Source organism: Nelumbo nucifera, chromosome 2 (assembly GCF_055504915.1).
Source record: "Nelumbo nucifera cultivar China Antique chromosome 2, China Antique-T2T, whole genome shotgun sequence".
NCBI lineage: Eukaryota > Viridiplantae > Streptophyta > Magnoliopsida > Proteales > Nelumbonaceae > Nelumbo > Nelumbo nucifera.
Window position 1 is genome coordinate 29154335 of NC_142650.1, and position 21451 is coordinate 29175785.

Below are 21451 nucleotides of genomic sequence, written 5' to 3' on the forward strand. Positions count from 1 at the left end.
CCTTGCTGATCTTCAAGTAGGTTTATTTCTTTTAATGGTTACAATACTTTAAACATATGACAATTGAGGGTAGCCCATCCCCTAAACCTATAACCATCCCAATCCTGGTGCTGGCGGGATTCAATCCCAAGTCCCCACTACAACCAACAAAAGACTTTACCAACTGGCCAGTTGGCACCTTGCAACAGATAGAGTTATTAATGCCCAAGTCCAATATACAGGTTCCACCTAGAACCCAGCTTTAGTCTGAATTTGCATCACTGGGAATTTGAAGGATTCCAAATAGCATTTTTTTTCTCATCTTTGTTTGTTCATAAATCATCAGATGTAGCACCATTACTGTATCATGCATGGTTTTTTAACCGCCGTTGACCCGGATGGTCAGACCATTTGGCCCAGGAACCGTTCAGATGGTTGATTCTGTTTTACCCAAAACCTGATCCCTGGCCAAAAACCATTGAATCGGTCAATGACCCGTTGACCTGGGCAGTTGAACCGCCAACCCATTTGACCCATTCAACAGTTTTGGCCATTTTTAGTTTTCAATTTTTTTGTTATCAAAACGGGCCATCTGTTTGAACTGGACGATCGAACCATCGACCTGGAAATCGGTGGCCCAAACAGATCCGGTTCCGGGTTGTTTTTTAAAACATTGGTGTCATGTAAGATTCTAAGTAAGGCAGTGCTGATTTTACGTCTCATGTCATCCTATAATGTTTACAAGTGCAATTTCCGTTTGTATATTGGGCTTTTTAATAGATCACGGCCCTTAATTTCCTGTTTCATTGCCACAATGATAAATATTTGATATTCTTAGTAATATTCAAGCCTGATCAAATATCAAAAGAATCGTTGAAAGCTATATCCACATTTGATTCAGTTAAATATCCGGATATCTGAATTGAATTCAAAAGACACATAAGCCTATAAAGTTTGTCGTTGCTGTTTCAACCTGAAATGTTTTGGATAGATCAATACAAATTGGCAGGAAACGGTTAACTGTTATTTGATGATGTTTATAATTTAAACTTATATATCTAAAAGTACATGTATGAGACTGATCATTGACATTTATAGTTGAAATATCAATTTAACCTTTAATGCTTGAGGGGATGGTCTATTCATTCCAGATGAAATGACTATTACCAATTTGAATCGATCAATCCAAAAACATTTTAAATAAAAAAAGCAATGGTATCAAACACAACCTTGCATAAAATGTGCAAATTACAACTATATATTACTTAAATTAACTGATGTTTCCATCCACACTAATTCACCTAATCAGTGTGATTAAATAAACACTAAAAAAAGTACTAAAACTCAACAGTGGCTTTTTGCATCTGTGTACTCCCATTCTTGCAACCGTTAAAAACTAAACAAAATTGAGAATAAAAACATGACAAGTTCTAAATTACAAAACAAATATAATGATTTTTTTCATTTTAGATAAAGATTTAAGGATAATGTTGTAACTCTATGCTTGTCTTACACATGGTTTTCGAACCACCATTGACCTGGGCGGTTGGACCGTTTGGCCCAGAAACAGTCCAGGCAACTGGTTCTGTTTTATCTCAAACCCAGTCCCTGACCGAAAACTGTCGAATCGGTCAATGACCTATTTGACTCTGACAATTGAACCATCGACCTGTTTGATTAATGGTTTTTAGCCATTTTTTATTTTTTTGCCAGAACAGACCATCCATTCAAACCAGATAATCAAACTGTCAACCTAAAAACTGGTGGCCAAAACAATTCTAGTTCCAAATTGTTTTTTAAATCATTATCTTATACCATTGGTTCGAAGCCCAAACGCAGAAGAATAACATCAGGTTGGCAGCTAGTCTTAAAACTTTTGTGAAATTCTTATATGCTTACATTAGGGCATTTATGGCAAAACAATATTCACGAGCCAATCCCATGTAAATGGAAAACTGGAAAAGGTGATGATGATATAAGGATAATATTGTGACATCTAAGAGACAGCAGGGTGCATGGATGCAGTTCATCTATAGAACAAGATGAATGAAAAACCAAAAAGATAGAAAAGATAAAAAGGGAATTTTGATTGGAACAAGAGTTTCTTTATTCAAAGGAACCCAACCCTTGTACATTGACCAATGATAGATCATATTCTTACAAAGTTCCAGCACCGACGTTTTCTTGCCTTGTATGTGACTACTGCTTAACATATGATTCTTCTTACTCCTTTATTTTATATATCCTTGGCGAATTGACGTCAATAGCATGATGCATACTATGATTACGATCTAGTGAAGGGTTGCCTTGTATTATAAGACTGGTATCAGACAAAAAAATTAAAAGGCTAAAAGACTTAAATTAACATACCCTTAACTTTCATAAATTGAATTAAATAGTTGTTGGCTGATCCCATTGCACTACATACTCTTCATCAATGAAACACTACATGTGAACTCATTTAAAATTTTAAAACCCTATTTTGCTCTTCTGAAAAAAGAGAAGTGAGGTGAAAGAAGATGAAGATAACTTTTGGTTATGTTTTCTTCAGCTTTTCTCTTTACTTCCTGCCTTTTCCTATATGGAAATTGAAAGAGAAGTAGCAAAGTCTTCCAGCATATCTTCTGGAGAATGCTGATAAATACAGATTTCTATTGCTAAGGAACAGTAAGAGAGAAAGTGGCTAATGCCCTCCAACAGATTTTTGGGCCTGCATTGTAAATGTTAAGGGCAGCTTGTTTGGCACAATGAGATAGAAGGTGTATATATAGGAGAACTAATGACTATAGTTTGGTATGTTACAACTTGCTAAGATAACAGATATCCGGCAGAATTTTAGATCATTCTTTAGGGAGACAGGAGTTGGGGAAAATTGGATGGCTTCTTGGATTTTCTGGGTTGAATTTTGTAAATTTCCTTTTTCCACTATTGGTTTCATCCTGGTGGAGGCATATGCTTTTGCATGCCAAATGTGGAGCTTGAATTCCGGGGAACGGTTAAATTCTTTTTGGATGGCTTTCATATTACTTTCCTGTTGGTATGACATGGCTTCTCCAGTTGGAAACAAATAAAAATAATGACATTTCCCAAGCTTTTCAGCGCAGGGATTTTTTTCCTTTAACTAATCTATTCTCATATTTTTCTTACAACTTATATTGTCATTTAACTTGTTGATTTGTACAAAAAGAAATCGGAATTCAATTTAACAAACAAAGAGGAGATGGCAAGAAGAGATTTACAAGAAAGATTCCTCCCTTGTTCCCTCTCTCTCTCTCTCTCTCTGGCTATTTCTGTGTGAGCTCAACAACCAAAATAGCAAAGAAAACATACAAGATTACAAGAATTAGACTTGGTTTGGGTTTTCTTTAAAAGTTCTTATACCTTGAGAAAGCTTTGCTGAAAACCAACGAGCTTTAATTAGTTGGATATGTGGAGAGAGAGAGAAGCCCACCACCAACATGAGTTTGAAAAATTCATGGTAGATTTTGAAAATTTGAAAGAAAATAAAGAGTGAAAGAGTCACAAGGTACTTCAAGTCTACTTGAAAAACTATGTTTAAGTTAATTAAGGGTGACAAAAATAAGTTGATTTAAGAAAACTCAGGATATGTTTAATTAATTAGGTGTTTATAAGTTGTAACCAATGCTGTTTTCTTGAAAAACGGCACCACATCAGCGCCATGTGGAAATCCATTTTCTCAGATCATGTTTTGCTTAGTTATGCATTTTTCCGAAAATGTTTTCTCAAACCGCAAATTGGAAATCAGGAAAGGTGTAGTATGAGAGATGCCCTTTTTGGTGTTCTCTCATTTTTTTACTATTGCTAGCAACAGTATGATGACATGGTACTGAAAAATGCCAATGTGGCAGCAGCAGCAACCAGAAATGGTCCCAAACAGGGAAAAAAAATTATTTCCTGAGAAAATGGCATATCAATGCAGCACCCTTTTCTCAAAAAATACCCCTCAGAAAATAGCATTGGTTCCAAACATTGCCCAAGTCTTTTACCCGAAGTAAAAACTAGAATGGTCAATGGGTCACGGTTTTACTGGTGAACCGGGTGATTAGCCCTCATGAAAACTGTCATTTAACTGGGACTCGGAATGCCTACCAGTTTCTGGTTTTCCATGCCTTACAACATGAGCATTACATTACTCGTGGTGTGTTCCTCTGAAAAACCAAGTTGTTGAGACCAAACTTTTAGAAAAACTACTTTGATCTTATAATCTATTGATGATGCTACATGCTTCTGAGCTGGAGGATGAGACTTGAGAGATCCTCAATGAGCTCCCATTCTGACTTGTAATGTAAGGTTAGCGTATCGATGATTGTCGCCATTGTTCAGACAAGCAGTGGATTAGTGGATTCCGGATTCTGCTCTGTGTAGTGTCTTCTCATAAAGATGCATCACGTCTGGTAAAGACAGCCCCGGCCCTCTGCAAAAATAGATAATCCGAACAACATTAACAGTTGACTCCTGTTCTTCCTTGTGGACTAGTTCAGTCCCTCAAATCATCACTAATTCTATGCTTGGGCCTGGGATGTCAATGTGTCATAGTTTCATAAATAGAAGCTCGGCGTCTTCTTCTATTGCCGTGCCTTCTTCTGGTCTGGTCGATTGGTCCTTTTACTGAATTCCGTCTCATCACAGGTCTTAATCAGCATCGTTAATGCGCATGGTGTGAGATCAATCATCAATGTATGCTGGTGTACCATCAGACTTAAAGCGTTTATAACTATCAAGCCACATGCCCAGATTAGATTGCGGAAGGTGTCTCTGGCTCATATGCAGAGATGAACTCGCCCCTAAGCCACATGCCCAGATTTAGATTTACATGAAAAAGATATATTTGCTGGATCTTAAAGACATCCTTTTGAGTTCTGAGTTTGAGGATACTGGCGTTCAAATTTAGTATTCATATTCATGCATCCATAAGGCTCGTTTGGGAGGTCTGAACTGAGATTGGTTGGAGAAGCCACAAGAAGGCTTCAGTATAGTAATTTTGGGCTCTCCGGGGTTTTCACCAAACATGGCTTGGCTTACGGGCTGTCCAGGTGGGGTTCACTACTGACTACACAAAGCCAGATGCCGTTGCGTGAAAGGCCGCCTCAGTCCTCACAAAGCCAGAAGCCCTCCCAAGTGGGGCATTAAAGCTAAAGCATACGCAGCAGCCTTTTGGCTTCACCTTCAGTCCCCTCACCAGACACCATGTATGATGTATCTTTATTCTCAGCTTAACAAAAAAATTTACACGTTGTGGTAGGTAGATATAGCAAACATTTGCCGGGCAACTAAATTCTCTGGATCAACCAGGTTACCAAATAATCACAGGGAGTTCCCAATTTTGCACAGCCAGGCTGATCCAGGTTTACAAGTAGCGTGTACTGAGGTTGGCAAAGTCCCATAAACATTCTTGCAGACAAGCTTGTTATGTCCGTCCAATGTTGCACTCCTGCTTTAGCTTAAAAGACTCCGGAGTTCAGACCCAGATGGAAGATGCTAACAACAAATAAAGGTTGATGTTTGTTAAGCCATTCAATCAATCACATCTACACTAGTGGCAAAATTCATTCAAGAGAAACTGATTTTCTAAAGCACTTCAACATTAATCGGTTAGCTTCCAGAAAATCTTTTTGTGTTTCTTCTACCCAAATGTGCCTGGGGTTGAAGACTGTCGGTAACAGAAAATTACAGACTACATTGCAATTTGATACATAAAACAACGTCCACCGTCACTATCCAAGTATCCTTTGATGTCAAAGAAAAATAATAAATAAAATAAGGATAATAACAAAAAAAAAGAAACTTCTCAAAAAAAGAAAGAAAGAAATAGAAGTGACTTTACCATCACTACTGCCACATATAGCTTTATGCCAACCTTTATCCTATACGTTGAGTCTATGCTTTCTATCTATCCATTCTCGAGTAAATTATCCTGAACCTCAAGCTGCACCCAAAAAAATAATAATGAATAAATACATGAATATTGACAATCAATTCTTGAACGTACCAAGGTTTAAAATATTAATAGCACAATAAAAAGATAGCATATCATGGGTTTCTATTAGTTGATACTCCTATTAAAATTTTCTCTTCAGTTTGATATTTACAAATGGGTTTATTAGGATGGACTGTTAAAATCCCTACTCTCAGTTGAAACTGATGCAATGCAATGCGTATTGATACTTAAAACCTTGGAACATGCACAATCTAAAGAAATATACAGATCAGGGAGCATACCCAAAGTTGCAGTTAAAAAAGGTCAAATGTCATCTAAGCTACACAAATAAAAGAACTTGGTGCCGTGGAACCTCCATCATCTCTGCTGTTGATCTGAACCGGAAGCTCCAACTGCAGTTGCTGTGGGCATGCTGCTAGCTGACCCATTCTCAACAGGCGGTGGCACACCCCATTTTCCTTCGGATTCCAAGGGCTCAAAGACATGGACTCCACCATCTGTTAGTCCCAATGCAAATTGGTTTGCTTCTGATGGATGGGCCGCAATTACAAGTGGATATACATTTGGGCTGCAACCCAATTACAAGAATTAGTTACACTGACAAATCCGGAATTTTAGAAAATGGTTGTGCTGCTTGAGGTTTGTATTAATGATTTCCTAAACTTCTTTTTATTGGTAGTGGATTATTAACATACAAGCAGGAAACCTACTTGGCAAAAATCTGAAAACTCAAGTTCTCAGCAAAATCTAATCAGTAAATAAATCTGAAAAAAAGCATCAGAGGATAATGCATGCATTTGAACTATGCAAATTACAATGATGCATCATCCCCCACAATGAATTCACCACAACTCCTTTTAAAAAGAGGTAATACTCCTTGGAACAGCAATCTCAATGTCACATCACCCATGTTATCACGAGTTCTTACCAGAAAGTATTATTATGAGAAGTTTAAGATTCTCTTAAATACAGGTTATGTGGTTTTGTAATCGACTGTCAAAAGGAGCAATCCCCTCTTTTCTGAAAAGATCAAAGTTCCACCCCCTAACAATAACAATAACAATAATTAATTATAATTAACAAATAAAGGGAAACCTAACCTTCCATCCTAAAAGAAGAGACGATCATTGTCCTAGTATTCTTTTGGAGAAAATTACACGTTACTTACTATCTAAGAAAAACAAGAGGCACTTAAGTCTTTCCCCTTCCTTCTCTGTCCTCACCCTTCCTCTTTGACTTCTGTCTTGAAATTGTTTTTGCTTGTTGAAAGATAGAAGCACAAGGTTATATTTTATTCTTTTTCCCCTGCAAACCTATCTAAATTTTCTAAAAGCTGACACTATTTGTTAACAGTGGCACCATTAAAGGAACTTTCAACCCAGAGATGAAGTTTAGCTTGTAATGGTCATCCCTGCAATCTTGTGGATCCTTCTCCATAAAAGTCTTTGTTTGAAGCCCAGGATCTTCATTTTTATTCTTCTATTCTTCCACAGAACCACTTGTCCAGCTCTTGCTTGAAGACTTAGCACTTATCTTTCTATTCTTCCATAAGACCATTCCTTCCATGCTCCAGTGGCTGAAGTTGCATTCTGGGATTGATTGGAATGGTGGCATAAAGCTGTTGTCCTAGCAGCAAGTAAATTTCCAAGGATCCAGAGCAGTGCAGATTTTCATTTATTATAAAGAAATTCCTTTCCTCAGGTCTTTAAGCTCTTTATTGCTATTACTTACATTTTTAATTTGTTTATCACTAGCAGACAGAATGAGTGACTGAATGAGAGAGAGAGGGACAGTTTTTCTGGCTGCCATTTCAATTTGTGAGAAAACAAAAATGAAAGAATGGAAGAAAACCTATATAAAGTTATAAAACAACCTATTCCTGAGTTTCTGTTACACATTAAATAGAGCAACTTTTTTCCAAGAAAAATGGAGATGTTAACCTCCTCTTGATAGCGGAAAGGTTGGCGTTGCCCATAATAAATATTCCAAGTTGCATTTCCAATTTGCTACAAAAGCCCCTATACATATCAGATGGACATAAGTACACTACTTAAACAATTGGTATTGATTTATAGTTTGTCAGCTAGTCAACCCTGAAGATTTACACAGCCTACAATATTTTGAGGAACTGCATTTGGGATAAGGATATCTAGAATACCTGACATTAACTGGAAGATAAGCTGTTGGGTTAATCCGACATCGTAATCGGAGATTTGTTGCACTAAATATGCACACAGTTGCATCCAAAAAGCTGGCATATATTAACTGGCTATCACATGAGAATGTTGCATGGGAGATTGGTGCAGTAGTTGGAACCCACTGCAAAAAACATAAAAAACAAGTGTCAAAAAGTTAAAGAATCATTCAATACTTCTACAATATTCTTTTTTTTTTTTTCATTTTGAGTTGAACCCACCTGCTTCACAATCTCTAGTTTTATTGTTTCATATATGGCAAGCTGTGTCTCATGGACAACCAGGAAGTGTATTTGATCTTGGTGAAACTGCACTCGTGTGTCTGACAAAGCTGTTGGTGTTCTTCCAGCTGGTATCTGCAAGAATCTGCTTTTCTGCTTTTCCCATCCTTCAGAGTTCCACACACACAGCTGTTGCAATAAATATAATCAGAAATTTAACCTCTAAATAACAGCTCTTAAGAAATGCTTAGAGGGGCAGTTAAATCAGGAAAATAATTAACTGATATAGAACATATTCAAAGGAGATAATAAAAATAAGTAAAACTATAAGTTAAATGGTTGTCCATAGTGCATATAAATTAATTGAAGGATTAGAATCTAACCTGAGCATCAGCTCCAGATGAAACTAGTACATTCAAAACATGAGAAAAGGCAAGACCAGTGATTCTTTTGGTGTGCCCTTTAAGCTTGCTTTTGACCTACATGAAAAAAGAGAGACCAGTTTCGAGTGCTGATTCTTGGCCTATAGTGGCTTAGATAGTTTTCCAGCAATGTACCATACCTCATCTACTCGGACATTATATATTTGTATTGTAGAGTCATCCATGCCAATAGCAATTATATTGTTATCTTGAGGATGAAAAGCAAGAAATGTTGCTGCAGGTGGTGGAGGCATGAATGTTGTCATTGTCTGAGCTTGTCATACAAAAGTTGAATAAGTCAGTTGACCCCAAACATCAAGTAAAACCATACGCAAACATTTAATTCTATTGCCCATAAATCACCTTAAAGGTCATCATGTTAAACAGGGAAATTTTTCCTCCTGATGCAGACATAACGTAAGAATCATTCTTGGACAAAGCAAAACAGGGAACAGCATCTTCAGGATTGGTATCAACTATGTCATTGGTCATTAGTATACCACTTGATGGTTGCCATAACTGAGGAGCAACACTGGCTGTAGCCTGCACAATGAAACATCTATTCATAATCCATTTTCCAACCTCAAGAGGGCATGAGGATGACTTAAAATATATCAATTTTCCATTATGGCTGATAATTGACATTTGCCATTTACCTTGCCAGTTGAATTACGCTCATTTCGCTGCCATTTCCAAAGTAGATGAATGGCATTTGATGCTAATGCCAAAATGGCAGTGCCAGAATTAGTGTAAATCAACCTTGATATCTGCAAAAATCATAAAAAGAAGCTTGTGATAATCCCCTTTTCTTTTTAATTGGAAATGTTAGGCCTTCAAGATCTAGTAGCTCAAAAGTAAGAGGTGCAGTATCCCAAGTGGATGGTTTTTTTTTCTTGGAAAAAAAAAGAGCAGTATACTGTTTTCAACTAAAACACTAAACTAATACACGCGTCTCATGTAGTACAACATTTATAATATAGCATATATTGCTTTGTGGAGCTACACACCAGAAGACAATGATTTGATTGACTTTTTTCTTAGCAAGAAACGATTCACAACATCAAAGAAATGTTGAAATAGTATAGACAGTACAAGATCATATTTCACAAGTATCACATACATAATAGTCAGCAAATTTCTCCATGAAAGATAACCCGTTCATTTAAATATAAGAAAATAACATCATCTGCACAGAAATGCTAGTGATGGTTGAAAAACCATACCTTGTTTGTTCTCAAGTTATTATCAGGAAGCCTCGAAGATCGACACTGAGCCTGTTCACTAATTTCAGTAAGCTTCCAAATCTTTGATTTTTCATTGACATCTTCAGTTATTCTAGGTTTTACATCTCCCAAGTTCCGTGCATCCCCATTCTAGCAAAATCAATTGTTATGTTACTTCAGAGAATTAGCTTCTAAAATATCTTAAACATTCTGGCACAAAGGTCTACTTAATTGAAGAAATAATGATAAAAACATGGAATAGAAGCACTAAGCCTCAAGAAATGATGCCTTGGTATGGAGATATACTGAGAAATGAAAACAAAAATCTGTCACACACCATTGCAGTAATAGCAACCACAGAGGCACCTCTATCTGCATGTCCAGTAGCACTTGCAGCTGTAACAGCTGTAATCTGGCTAATTGTAGGCTGCTTGAAGTAACAAGTATTATTTATTAAGCAGAGATCAATTTTCAACAAGAGGCGAAACATCAGAAAAAGTTGCATGATAAGCTAACCTTTGTTACAGTTTCAGATACAACTCTAGGGCCATCAAAAGAACGATTTTCAAATGTTCGTAATAACCGCAATCCATCAGCATTTGCCAAGATTTTAATTCCATTGTCATTCGTAGAAACAGCCAATAACGTGCCCTCCTTGTTGAAGCGGATACGTGGACTTGCCTTTAGAAAAAAGAGGCAAAAGTGCACAACTTAGACCATGTTTCCCTTTTCTTCACCATTTTAATCACAATAGGGGGGAGGAGGGGGGAGAACTCTTTAAGAACTTACTTGTAGACCTCCATCAGCATCAATAGTTGTCAAAAGATTAACATTATCCATATCCCAAAATTTGATGGAAAATTCATCACCAGCAGCCAAATATCGGTTCCTAGTTGTATCAAATTGAACAACACCCATGGAACGTTTCCTAAATCCTTGATAGGTTCTCTTTACTGCCCCTTCACTTTCATTCCATTCAACAATGTACGACTCACCTTCTTTACTGGTTCCACATGAAAAGAGCCTACAAAATGTCAAACAAAAAGATCAGCATGCCATTACATCTGCAAAGATGGTGAATGCAAGGATGGAAGGAACATATCCAGTAAAGCAACCTTGTCCCATCAGCACTATAAGCCATTGTTGTACACCAATGACCAGGAGCTTCGTAGTCCACCCTAGAACCCAAATTATCATACAGCCATGCTTTTATCTTTCCATCCAATGCTGTTGAAAAGATAAACTAATGCATGAAAGCAAAAGAAGAAAATGTTAGGAGAAAAGCAGATTGATGCCACTGGCTGCATATGAAGAAAGAGGAAATATTCTATGCTCCAAAATGTAGTAACATAGAGGGCAAAAGAATAGGACTGAAAGAGTTGTTACCTGGATGTTTTCCTTGTAGTGAGGGCATACAGAAAAAACAGGAGCATCATGACCTTCAAAAGTATACTGTTTTGCACCAGTAGCTGCATCCCACACCTAAAATTATGAAAGTATTAACATAACTTTCGATATTCTCTATTTATTAGAAATTGTCTCACATCAGTAACTCACCTTAATTGTCTTGTCATCACCACAAGTTATAACACATAGTTGTTTATTAGGGTGAGAGAATGCCAGATCATTTACACCACCAACATGCGCATCAATCTATGCATCAAAATCAGTGTTATAAGAAAACCACTCAAAAGGACATCAAAGATAATGAATCACTACTTGAAATGAAACAGGTGCAACTCATACCTCTAGGTGCTGCCGCACATCATCACCACCATGGTAAGAATATATTTGCACAATGTGTCTTGAGTATGCAACTCCTGTGTAAAGAGCACAATTATAAAATTCATCAGCAAAAATACAGTTAATGGATTTAGACCTGTAGTTGAAGAAATATATATAAACTTACCAAACAAACAACCATCTGGGCTCCATGTTATACGGTTAACAGATACACCAGGATCTTTAACTAAAGCTGCCTGAGTTCCATGTAAAATTGACTTAGATGTTAGATAACTCTATTGTTAGATAAAACTGGGAGCACATCATATAACCTAAAAAAATGATTCTCCTCCTCATATAATAATGCAGAGCACAGATAAGAAGAGAACACACCTGAAGAGGCATTGAACATGCTCCAAGATCCCAAACCTTGAAGTTTCTTAGAACCAACCTCTCCCTAGAACCAATTTCCCAGAGTCCAATGTCCCCAACATTGGTACCAACTGAAATGCAATGTAATTAGAAGTCAACAGCTACTAGGTCAAATTTATAAATTTATAAAAAATGTCATATTATTTAAGAAATAAACAATTCTTAAAGAAAGAAAACATAAGGAATGATTAAAGTATAAATTTAAAGTAGAATGGTAAAGGACATCAGTGCACAAGAAGCTAACCCAGAAGTAATGTTTGTTGAACAGGATGGAAGTCCATGCTCATTGGGCATGACCCCTGTGTCAATGTCCGTGCAACAGTCTTAGGCAAGTCATCTGGTGTATTAAAAGCCTGACTGTGGCTCTGACCAGGATAAGTTACCGGCAATATATTAACAGGCAGATTAACCTACACAAATTGTAAAGATGGGAGTTATAGATATCACAAAAATCCAAGTTAAAAGCCAACACTTTAAAAATGTAAGGGTAGGCCTAGCAAGAGTAAATCTAGTCTACCTCATCAGAAATTCCCATGGGTCTTGTTCTTTTAGATACATGATCAGGATCCCCTGATGAATAATCGACAGCAGGATTATTAGTTGGGGGAGTCCTAGGATGCTTCAAAATAGCAGCTGCAATAGATAATGAGGAAAAAGGAAAAATGTTAAAGTCAAAAAAAATATTAACTCAAGTAAGCCATTTGGGCTTGGCTTCATTAATTTTGCCCACTCTGTCTAGGGCCACACTAGTCCTACATATTAGTTCACCATACTAAGATGATAATTCAAAGACATACTGCATGCATTACTTAAGAATTAAGACTACTACCTGGATTTGTAGGAGCACCGAGGCCAATCGGTCCTCCAGAAACTGCTGGATGAGTTACATTAGATGGATTAGACATCCAACCAGCAAGTGGGGTCGGAACTGGTGCTGGAGCAGGTTGAAAAGGCTGAAAACGAACATTTAGAGGATTGTAAGAAAATTAAATACAACTGATAAACAATATGGTTTCATGACTAACAAAGCTAAGAGGTTACCCACCGCATGTCCACCCAATGGAGGAAAGCCTCCAGCTTTTGGTATAGATCCTAGAAGAGGATTGTTTGCAGGTGAAGGGGCGCGTGCACCATTTGGTTGACCACAAGTATGGTCAACAAAAAGTGTTTTTATATCTGGGTTAGGCCTTGGGTTTTTACAAAGTTGATGCTGCCAATTCAAGCTGCAATGCATGCCCAGATCAGTTATTCAAGCATAAGAAAGTTACTATTTACCATGGCACATGTTTCACAAAAACCCATACAAGTAAGTCATTGTCAACATGAAATGCACAATTATTTTCACTGTCAAAACAGCCTTAATATATAAAGATTAAAGCAACAAAAAATGGCACAGAAATTACCTTTGGTTAATGAGGGTTCTTAGCCTTGAGTTTTTGAGACTAGGAAACTGCAATTTGTCACGGAATAGAGGATTAGCTTCAATAAGCTTCTTTAGCTCAACCAACATGATTGTTCTAGCAGACTTTGTATCTCCATATTTGGAGAGTTGCTCATTTTCCCTGTAAAGATCATAGAAATATGAAAATCCCATTAGTATTAGTATAATATCTAAATAACCAAATTAAGGTGAAAACTAGAATGATCAATATGAGAAAATAAATACCTAAAATTCTCTAATGTTAATAGCTGTGTGATTTCTTTGAACAGCTCTTCATTAAAAGAAGCAAAAACCTTCAGATCCTTTACAAGAATATCTACAGCTTTGGCGCGATCATGCCTTGAAAAAGGAAAGGAAAATATGACTTCACATAAAAAATCAGAAAGTAATATTTGCATGACAAAAACAGAACCTTTAAAATTAATAAACTTACTTATCCAATGCCTCAAGGTATTTCTGCTTCCTAATTTCAAAGAATATCTTCATTGAATACCGGTTGTCATCCACTTTGGTGAAACCCGAAAGATACCGCTCAACCTCATCCCAATTTCCATTATGAACTTCATCTTCGAAATACTTCATGTTAAAGAAGAAACCCGATTCCTGTTCAAGTCTGTTGAAAAGAAACACATTCAACAAGACCGAATTACATAAGCAAGAGAAAAGGAGTTGACCTTAAAAAATGTCAAAGAAGAAATTTTTCATAAGCAAAAAAAAAAAATACTTGTGAACGGTCTCCTTGAATTTTTCCTCATCCAGAAACTGCAATATCAAAAAGACGAGCTCTCTACTGAGAGACGACATCGCAACGGCCTCCCTGCTTCTCCAGACACTTCAAATAAACCGAAATCCGACGAAACAGCTACAGATCTTCTGCAAAAAAATCACAAACAACTCAGAGTCCTCTCTTCCAATTATCGAAACTAAAACCAACAAAACAAGCATTCACGCATCCAGAGTCAAACTAAGACCAGAAGCTTCGACTAATATTCCCCAAAACATGCGAAAAAAAAGCCCCTTTTCCATCATATCTTCAATCAAATTGAGAATCGCCGAACTAAGTAACTCAAACCATGAAACTCAGATGCAAAATTAGGGTTTTCAACAATCGGGGAAAACAAAAGCAGCTTTAGAGTATTGGAATCGAAGATGCAGAGAAAAAGGAGGGGGGAAATGAAAAAAGCAAGGTCAAGATAAAAGAAAAAGCCAACTTTAAAGGCGAAGATTCGAGCAGAACGAGAGCTACCGGAAGCTTACCTCAAGAACGAAAAACCATAGATCGATGAAGACGAGCAACAAACCACACGGTAGAGAGAGGAGAGACGACGAACTCGAACAACTCTCCTTTCTCTCTCCACTTCTCTTTCTTTCTTTTTCTCAGAGGAGGAAAAAAAATACGACATGAACTCGCAGGATAAGAGAATTTATAGGGGAGGTGAGAGAGAGGCGACAGGAACAGAAGATAAGCCGACTTGCTTATTTTTGATAAGTAGATTAACAGATCAGATCTGATAAGTAAGCATACTTTTATAAGTCCAGTGATAAATGGGCCCCGCAGAGCCGGCTACGTTTTGTCGACTTTATCGGCGCGGAATCTTGAACAGACAGCTGTCCTTAAAGCTTTAAAGAAAGACTGAAGAGAGAGTGGGGTAAATGTGAGTGATTGCATGAGAGAGAGAGAGAGAGAAAATCTTCGGGAGAGAGAGAAACTGAAGTTAGTCTCTCGTTTTTCAGATCTCCCCGAATAAACGACAAAAACCAGATGGACGAATTTTTACCAATTTCGGTCAAACGAAACTTGCAAATTACGAGATTTGCCACTGCCTGTTTATGGTAGAAATAGTATAACGTGATCCGGACTTTTCGTTTCGGCAACAAGATAATGACACATCTCGAGTTTTGCAAAATATCACCTTCTCGGATTCTCGCGATATATCGGCGCGATACAAATTGTCGGTACTCAAATTATTACGACAGTAATTTAATGACTGAATCCGATTTTTTTGTGGAAAATTAAAAAAAAAAAAAGAAAAAAAGAAAGTGCACACGTTTTATTGCTATTGAAAGGACTGCATTTTTATTGCTCCGAGTCTACAACGTTAATCCCCTTGCCCTTCACTCCTTCCCAGACCGTTCACTCCGTGGGTCCCACCACTAGAGTGATCCGTACACCAAGGCTCAGGGACATTGCACCACTCTCAGGTGGGCCCCACCTGAAAACTAACCTGACCGCATCCCCACGACCAGCGATGGAATTTCCTCACCATTCTTCGTGGGCCCCGTCATTTTAGCCATTTTTCAGCCACCGCCCCGGGGCCCCACCGTCCACGACACGGTTGTTGGGGTATCGCCCTGTACGTAACCCTAACCCACCCGTGATCCATACCCATACTCAGCTGGTTTGGATCCAGAGAAAAAGATAAATATTCCAAGTTTTCAACATAGGCCCGATCCCGTAATGTATGCAACTATGCATGTTATGGAATCCGAAACCATTTCCTCTAATCTAGGATGAAGATCCGGGTTTGATCGGATCCGGTCCACATAGGATCCATTTCATTACCATTTTAATGGGTGTACGGGTACAATCTATTTGAATTATACCCATTATAACCAAATAGTTCGAGCTCCAATTTAATTAGTGTTAAATCAAGGGACTAAGTTTGATTAATTCAACCAACAAAAATGTTCAGTTGGAAACTTCACAAGCCCATAAACCAATCATTCGGCATCATAAAGATGGTAACCAATTAAGTAGGTTTTGATTAAAATTCATGAGATGTTTTGATTGATCAAAGCCATATTTATCACATCTTTCCAACATCATATATATATGGAAATACATAGGTTTTTATCAACATTTGACAAATTTTAATTTATCAAATATTTAGTGCAACTGAGCCCATAGAAGAAAATAGAAAAATTGGAATATAAAATTATTTTTAATCGAATTAAGCTCTGTTCGATTGAACCGTAGATGGCTGTACATGGGAGTGAAAAAGTCCAAATCCCAAAGTCTACAGAGTTGCGTGTCTTTTAGCGAGCCAAAGTCTACTGGGTTACAATGAATCTTTTTTTCAGAGTGAACGAACCAAGTTTCTCGTGGTCTCAATAATTTCGGACGATGTGACTCGTCGACTTATCGGATACCGGGGGGTTGGGTTCTCCAAGGCCAAGACGACGACTATATTATATATGTATGCATGTATCATAATTATGATTTGATTAAGACGGGATTAAGGACTTTATAATAGTCGTGTTTGGCACGTATATCACGGCTTAGAAAAGTACTTTTCGCTTGATGGGATCATCGTTTTATTTTTCTCCGTTTAATTGTTTGGATAATAATAATTGGTTTATTGTGGTCAAAAGACTCAAAACGAGTATTAGTTGTTTAGCCGTTTCTTATGATACAGAATGTTATCGTGCTTCAAGGACCACAGGCAGGAGGTAGGTTGGTTGCTTGTGAAGATAATCGTGTGACACATGGGATTAAATTAAATAATGAGGGGCATGAGAGGGAGGACCACAGTGATAGGCTGTGGTCCTTGTGACCACCATTCTAGCGTCATTTCAGAAGACTGACCTTTTCCATTACAGGTGGAATACTCTGTTGGTTTTGTCGGCTACTTTTATGTCATGCATTCAAAAGCGCACATTGATTCTATGAGCATGGCCTCATGTGAGGGCTTGATTCGTAGTGATCTGGTTTTGTAAGGTCCGATTTTCCCAAAAAATCGAATTCTTTAGTTGACGGGTTGTTTTTGGATCCTGGGTGACCCGTACCGTGATGATGTGGCTATTAAGAAATTGTTTATTTATTTAAGGCAGACCGTTGAAAACATTGAATTACTGTGGGAATGAAATAAATACGACTGTGACTGAGATAAAAAATTGGTCGTCCTAGAAGTAGGAGAGCAGGGCCGCGAATTTGATGCATTAAAATTCACAATGAAATCGAATCTTATCCATCTGATTTATGGAATCGAATTTCGATTCTAATGGGAATATTAAATAGCATTAGAAAAATAAATTGAAATATTATATGTTCTTAATAGAATTAAATAAAATTACTGATATTGCATATCATGAATAATAAGGAATTGAAAATAACTTTATGGGTAACTTGAATTTATGACTCTTTTGGTAAAAATATTACATTTAAATCAATTTTACTAATAGGTATAATATAAGGTTGCATTTGGTATTCCTTATTTTAAGGATTTATATTTCTTTTGCAGTTCAAAACTACGTGTTTATAGAGGTATTTTAACTGCAAAAAAGAAGATAAGTCCTTAAAATAAGGAATGCCAAATGCAGCCAAAATTTGAGTATATATAAGTATATACATTTAAGTCAATTTGGATTACCCTTGATCAAATTCAAATTGAGTAAATGAATGTCATTTGTAACCTTAAGGCTCAGTTTGGAAGGTGTACAAGTACAAATATATACAGTATAAATGCATACAAAATAATATAAAATACAAGGTTTTGCACTCTACTTATTTGCATCTGTATTTCTTCCAAACGGAGCCTAAGGCTCAGTTTGAAAGGAGTATAAATACAAATATGTAAAGTGCAAAACCTTGTCTTTTGTATTATTTTAAATGTATTTATACTGTACATATTCGTATTTATACTCTTTCCAAATTGAGTCTAAAGTTGTATTTAGTAAGAGTGCAAATATAGAACTAAAGTGAATTTACACTCACAGTTTGGGTTTGCAGGTATTTAATGAGAGTGCGTTTTTGTACTTAAGGCTCAGTTTGGAAACAGTACAAATGCAAATATATACAGAGTAAATACATGCAAAATAATACAAAATATAAGGTTTTGCACTCTACATATTTGCATTTGTACTCTTTCCAAACTCAGCCTAAAAGTTTTTTCACTGTTATGCAAAGTAGGATAAAATTTGCTTTCAAAAATTGCAAAGCAAAATCTGTACTGAAATTTTATTGGTAATCAGACAAAGTATTTTATTAATCATAATCACTAAAAGCCAGTCAATGATACATCAGAAGATCGGAGCAAGTTAGACAACCAAGAAGGGGCCCTTTTACACAAGTATGACTAACAAGAAAATAAACAACTCTGTTTGAATCTCTACTAACATTAATAAAGATATATAACTGACTTGAACCACTGTTTCTCCGTACTGAAAAACAAGCTATCGAGATTCGTGTTTGCATCTAATACAACCACACAAGACACCTAAATTTATCGGTGTGAACCAAGTTTGTACACGGTTTCATTGCTTAAATTTGTATTCACATGAAGACATATTTATTGCATTACAAACAAATGCAGGCTAGAGGGGAGAGTGATGTTAGTATGTTACCCTTCCTATACTATACTCGTTCATTCAAGAAGTATCAATGCGTCTCTAATGGCTTCTTAGACTCTTTTTACCCCTGTTTGTTAATTTGACCCATTTTATTATGAGGACAAAATCATAATTGAAAGGATTTATTTTTCGCTTTCAATCAAATAAGAGGCATTTGGTTTAAGGGCTCAATTATGATATCAATTTAATGTTTAATTAATAATTTACTCTTAATTGTTGTTAATTATTTACTATTAAATTAATTATTCTGATTTAGTGAAATCCTTGAAGTAATTTATTTCAAGGTTAATAAAATTTGTTTTCTAACTAATAGATTTTTTAACACCCTAAGACTAAAATGGCCTCTTCAAACTTGATAAATGTTACATAAGCATGCTTTTATTATTCATTGTCTAATGGATCCATTGACCATGCCTCTAACATCGTCTTCCTTTTCCTTGAAGTGGTATTTCCATCATAGTTTAATGGCCAAATGACCCTTTTTTAATTCTTTGGGATCTATAGTAGATCTTTTTTTTTTTTTTTTTTTTGCAAAGTTAAAGAGTTATAAGAAACAAAAATCTTATGTCAAGAGGGCTTTGATCAATCAAGAATCCTAAGGATTTCGATAAATATAAAATGATTGATTACCACTTTTGTGATACTTTACTGGTTCATTGGTTACAAGTTTTTCCAATTTCCTAGTAAAACCCTTCATTAGTGGCTAAGGATTGTTGGATCTTTTTTTTTTTGCTCCTTTGCAAAGCCTTGATAATCCTATATATATATATATGGAAGCAAAAGAAAAAGAAGAAAGTTTAGAAAATTTTTCATTTTTTTTTAATTTTTGTATTTTAAATTCATGTCATTTTTTAAACAACCAATAGAAAAAGTGTCTCCAGCCCTATTTCCCACTTTTGGCCTATTGGGTGTGGAATCTTTAATTTTTAACTTTATTTCCTATTTTTTTGCTTCTATATACATATATTGATAAAGAGATGAGGATACATACATCTCATCAGCTTTGGAGTTTTCTATTTTCATTAATTGAAGCAGTTGCATTCTTTTAAAGAACTTTCTCACTTGGTACTTGGCAGAGGAAGTTCTCTTCCTTCTTATACTAAGTTTTTATCAATCAGACCTCCTGAATCTCAGCCATTGGTGGATTTTCTCTATATCAACGTATCAAATTGCTCATTCACATGCAGATGACAACACATAGTATAGCGTGAATAGAGAGAGGTTGCTAACAATCGAGGCCGTTGACATTGACATCGTACTCAATAAGGCATTTGGCGTCATCGATCCAAGTCCAACCATGGAAAGAAGCTACATGTAAGGGAGTCCGGTTATCAGAGTCCCATGCATTAATAGTAGCGGCATAGTTTTGATGAGTTTGGCAGAAGATCACGATCAATGGCATTCTGCTCAACCAAGACATTTCTTTTTGCTTTTCTGCCGAGGGATCTTCATGCATCATCTCATTGTGGTCAAGGATGCCGATGAGGAGCCGTTGCCACTTAAATCCCCCGAATTCTCTACCTCTCCACTCATCTAAGCCAGAATAAATTTATAAGACAGTTGGTTCATTCCGGAAAAAAAAAAAGATCAATAGTTTTATAAAACATCAGGAAATGTTCTGACTATTGGTTTATGGGTTGACAATTTAACCGTTTGGTTCAAATGGATGATTCATTCTGATAATAAAAAATAAATAACAGTTAAAAATCATTGAATAGGTCAACGGATTGTTAACCAATTCAATGATTTTTGACTAGGGATCAACAACGGTTCAACTGTTTGGATGATTTTTGGGTTTAGGGTAAAACATAATTGATTGCCTGGATGGTTTCCAAGCTAAACGGGCCAACTGTCCGGATCAACAGCGGTTCAAAAACCATAAAAAAAAAAACTACGATTACTTCCTTATTTTCTTCCTTTCCCTTTGCGAGGGGATTTGCAAACAAGGTAAAATAAGCACACACAAAAAAAAAAAGATGAACTAGCGTCCATTTTTATTCCCCACCTTCCATTGAATATGATTCTTTGTGAAAATTAAAAACTAAAATTGTTTTTGAAGTTTTGATTTTACAAATTTTCACCAGTCAAATAGGTTCAACCGGTGGGCTATATGTTGCATTGGTTATAACTAATCCTGGGCACTTTTGGGATGTATTGATTAGCGGGTCAAAAAAAGACAAAGCATGTAGGTTGGGTCATTTGCATATCCAACAACCCAACCCACACGACTGTTAATTACTGTTTATTTAGTAAATTTACTGTATTAAACAATAACTTTTCATTTCAAAGTTCAAACCAATCAGTTTGCAACATAACAAAACAAACCTGTAATGTTTTTGTTAATCTCCATCAACTAAATTTCTATTAATTGCTGTTAACAGTACTTCGACAACTATTATTAGTGATAATTAATTACTTAAATTAAGAGTAAACGTTTACAGTATTCAATAACTTAATTAAGTAATTAATACTTAATTGTACTTATTAGGTGGTTGAACTTAATTAAGT

At 36.3% G+C, this 21451-nt stretch overlaps 1 protein-coding gene across 15 annotated transcripts; it reads right to left on the bottom strand.

Moving 5' to 3' along the window:
* Nucleotides 1-4161: 4161 nt before the first annotated feature.
* LOC104588592 (topless-related protein 1-like) lies at nt 4162-15005 on the bottom strand. Of its 15 annotated transcripts, none has more exons than XM_010246586.3 (29): nt 14852-14992; nt 14319-14467; nt 14028-14207; nt 13820-13933; nt 13557-13715; nt 13199-13376; nt 12980-13106; nt 12671-12786; nt 12398-12563; nt 12115-12224; nt 11909-11978; nt 11746-11819; nt 11557-11652; nt 11386-11481; nt 11115-11242; nt 10789-11023; nt 10516-10680; nt 10337-10426; nt 10000-10149; nt 9433-9543; nt 9140-9319; nt 8917-9045; nt 8738-8833; nt 8355-8543; nt 8097-8257; nt 7879-7956; nt 6220-6506; nt 5825-5926; nt 5436-5478 (listed from the first exon to the last, which is right to left on the bottom strand). In XM_010246586.3, the coding sequence occupies exons 2-27, from the start codon at nt 14396-14398 to the stop codon at nt 6296-6298; spliced, it is 3489 nt and encodes a 1162-aa protein (XP_010244888.1). In that variant the 5' UTR covers nt 14399-14467; nt 14852-14992; the 3' UTR covers nt 5436-5478; nt 5825-5926; nt 6220-6295. The 15 variants fall into 15 exon arrangements, with proteins under 15 accessions (XP_088755556.1, XP_088755553.1, XP_010244888.1 ...); XM_010246587.3 differs by lacking the exon at nt 5436-5478 and adding an exon at nt 5658-5727; XM_088899427.1 differs by lacking the exon at nt 7879-7956 and having other exon boundaries at nt 5187-5478.
* Nucleotides 15006-21451: the final 6446 nt, after the last annotated feature.